Below are 1,491 nucleotides of genomic sequence, written 5' to 3'. Positions count from 1 at the left end.
GCCGCACAGAGAGCGTTACGTCAGAGGCTCGACACACGAGCCCAAACACTGCCAGTGCTTATCTACCCCCCCTCCTCCTTCTCCTCCTCCTCCTCCTCCTTCCCCTCCTCCTGGGATGCGTCCGCCGGCCGGCCGGCCCGGGCCAGTCTAGCAGACAAAGTGGCGGGACACACATCGCTCCCAGAACGTCGAGTCACCGTCACTGTGTGAGTTGGGCCCCCGTGCAAAATCGACTCTTGAATATACTTAATTTCTTTATAAAAGGAACACACGGATATCGCGCACGTCGATGAGAATACTTCTACCGCCGACGTGAGTGCCGCGTTGCCCCTTCCCCAGTGAGAAATGACATTTTGAAAGAAAATCGTGAAGTGTCGCTCCGACATCGGAAACGAGACCAGAAACGACGACACGATATCGCATCGACATGAATGAAATCCATCTCTGGCTAAGTCGGGTGTGGTTCGATCCTCTCGTCGTTGGCTAACTGTCCACCTTGGTTCTGTCAGTTTTGTCGCCGCCGCGAATAATGTCAATAGGCTAAGTCCGTACTCCGCCGCGAGAGGCCCGAAGTGTAGCCGCGTACTGCGCGGCATGACAAAGTCAGGACAAAGTTGGGGCAACGTTAGGGCAAAGTTCGGTCTTCTTGCGCCATGTTCGGGCGGGTGTAGTGGTCATGGTCATTGCCAAGGTGCTCGGCGTCAGTGTCCGAACTCCTCATCGCGGAGGTGCATACTCTCTTGTGGTGTGCTGCCAATCCTTGCTTAAGGGAATGATTCCCCCCTCCCGTTCAAGGAGCACTTCATCATGGCCCCCAAGGCGCGCTGCTCGCGCGGCCTGCCCGCCCTCCTCGTGGTGCTCGCCGCCGTCCTCCTCCAGGCCGAGGCCATCGACTTCGGCTGGGGCGCCTGCCCCTCCAAGGACGTGGTCCAGGACTTTGACGTCGGCAGGGTAAGCGTTCGTCCATCCTGCCCTTCCTCGCCCCTCTCCGAATCATACCATACCGGGCCGAGCACAACCTGTGTAAGGTTCGGCCCGTGGGTTGCCAACATAGAGGGGGTTTGTAAGCACAAAACGCCTACCTTCAGGGAGGCTGGGGCGATTTGCCCCTCCCCCTCTTTCCCCCTTTATCCGCGCCAGTCACTGTCACTCTAGAGAGCCGCCTGAAAGGTAGGCAATTTGTGCCACAAAAACCCTGTATGTAGGCAACTGACAGTGCATCGCCCCCCTGTCAGCCGGACCTTAATCCGCGCCTGGGTGGCCCAAGAGGCGGTGGAGCGATGCTCGCCCGGCTTCCTCCTGCGCGGGCGGCGGCCGAGCAGCCGGGCGCCCCTGTCCGCGAGCTCGTCCCTGGACCAGCCCCGCACAGCCAGCCCGGTCGCCAAGCCCGCCGTGCAGAAGGTGTCCGTGGCCATCGGCGCGACCCCCGGCGCCCGGTAGTCCTCCGTGCTGCGCCAGCTCCCCATCGAGCTTAGCAAGTCCATGGACGAG

The 1,491-nt window shown here is 60.8% G+C and overlaps 1 protein-coding gene across 1 annotated transcript in view; it reads left to right on the top strand.

Moving 5' to 3' along the window:
* Positions 1-287: 287 nt before the first annotated feature.
* Positions 288-1,491, top strand: part of LOC113216629 (apolipoprotein D-like) — a gene marked incomplete in the record, with an annotated part of 5,595 nt that continues 4,391 nt past the window's right edge. The window contains 2 exon segments of the mRNA XM_052273499.1: positions 288-312; positions 796-951. Of these exon segments, the coding sequence (XP_052129459.1) occupies positions 808-951 (144 nt within the window).

Source organism: Frankliniella occidentalis, unplaced genomic scaffold (assembly GCF_000697945.3).
Source record: "Frankliniella occidentalis isolate FOCC.00 unplaced genomic scaffold, Focc_3.1 Scaffold275, whole genome shotgun sequence".
NCBI classification, from domain to species: Eukaryota; Metazoa; Arthropoda; class Insecta; order Thysanoptera; family Thripidae; genus Frankliniella; species Frankliniella occidentalis.
Note: the sequence above shows the minus strand (reverse complement) of the source record. Positions and strands in the feature narration are given on the sequence as shown.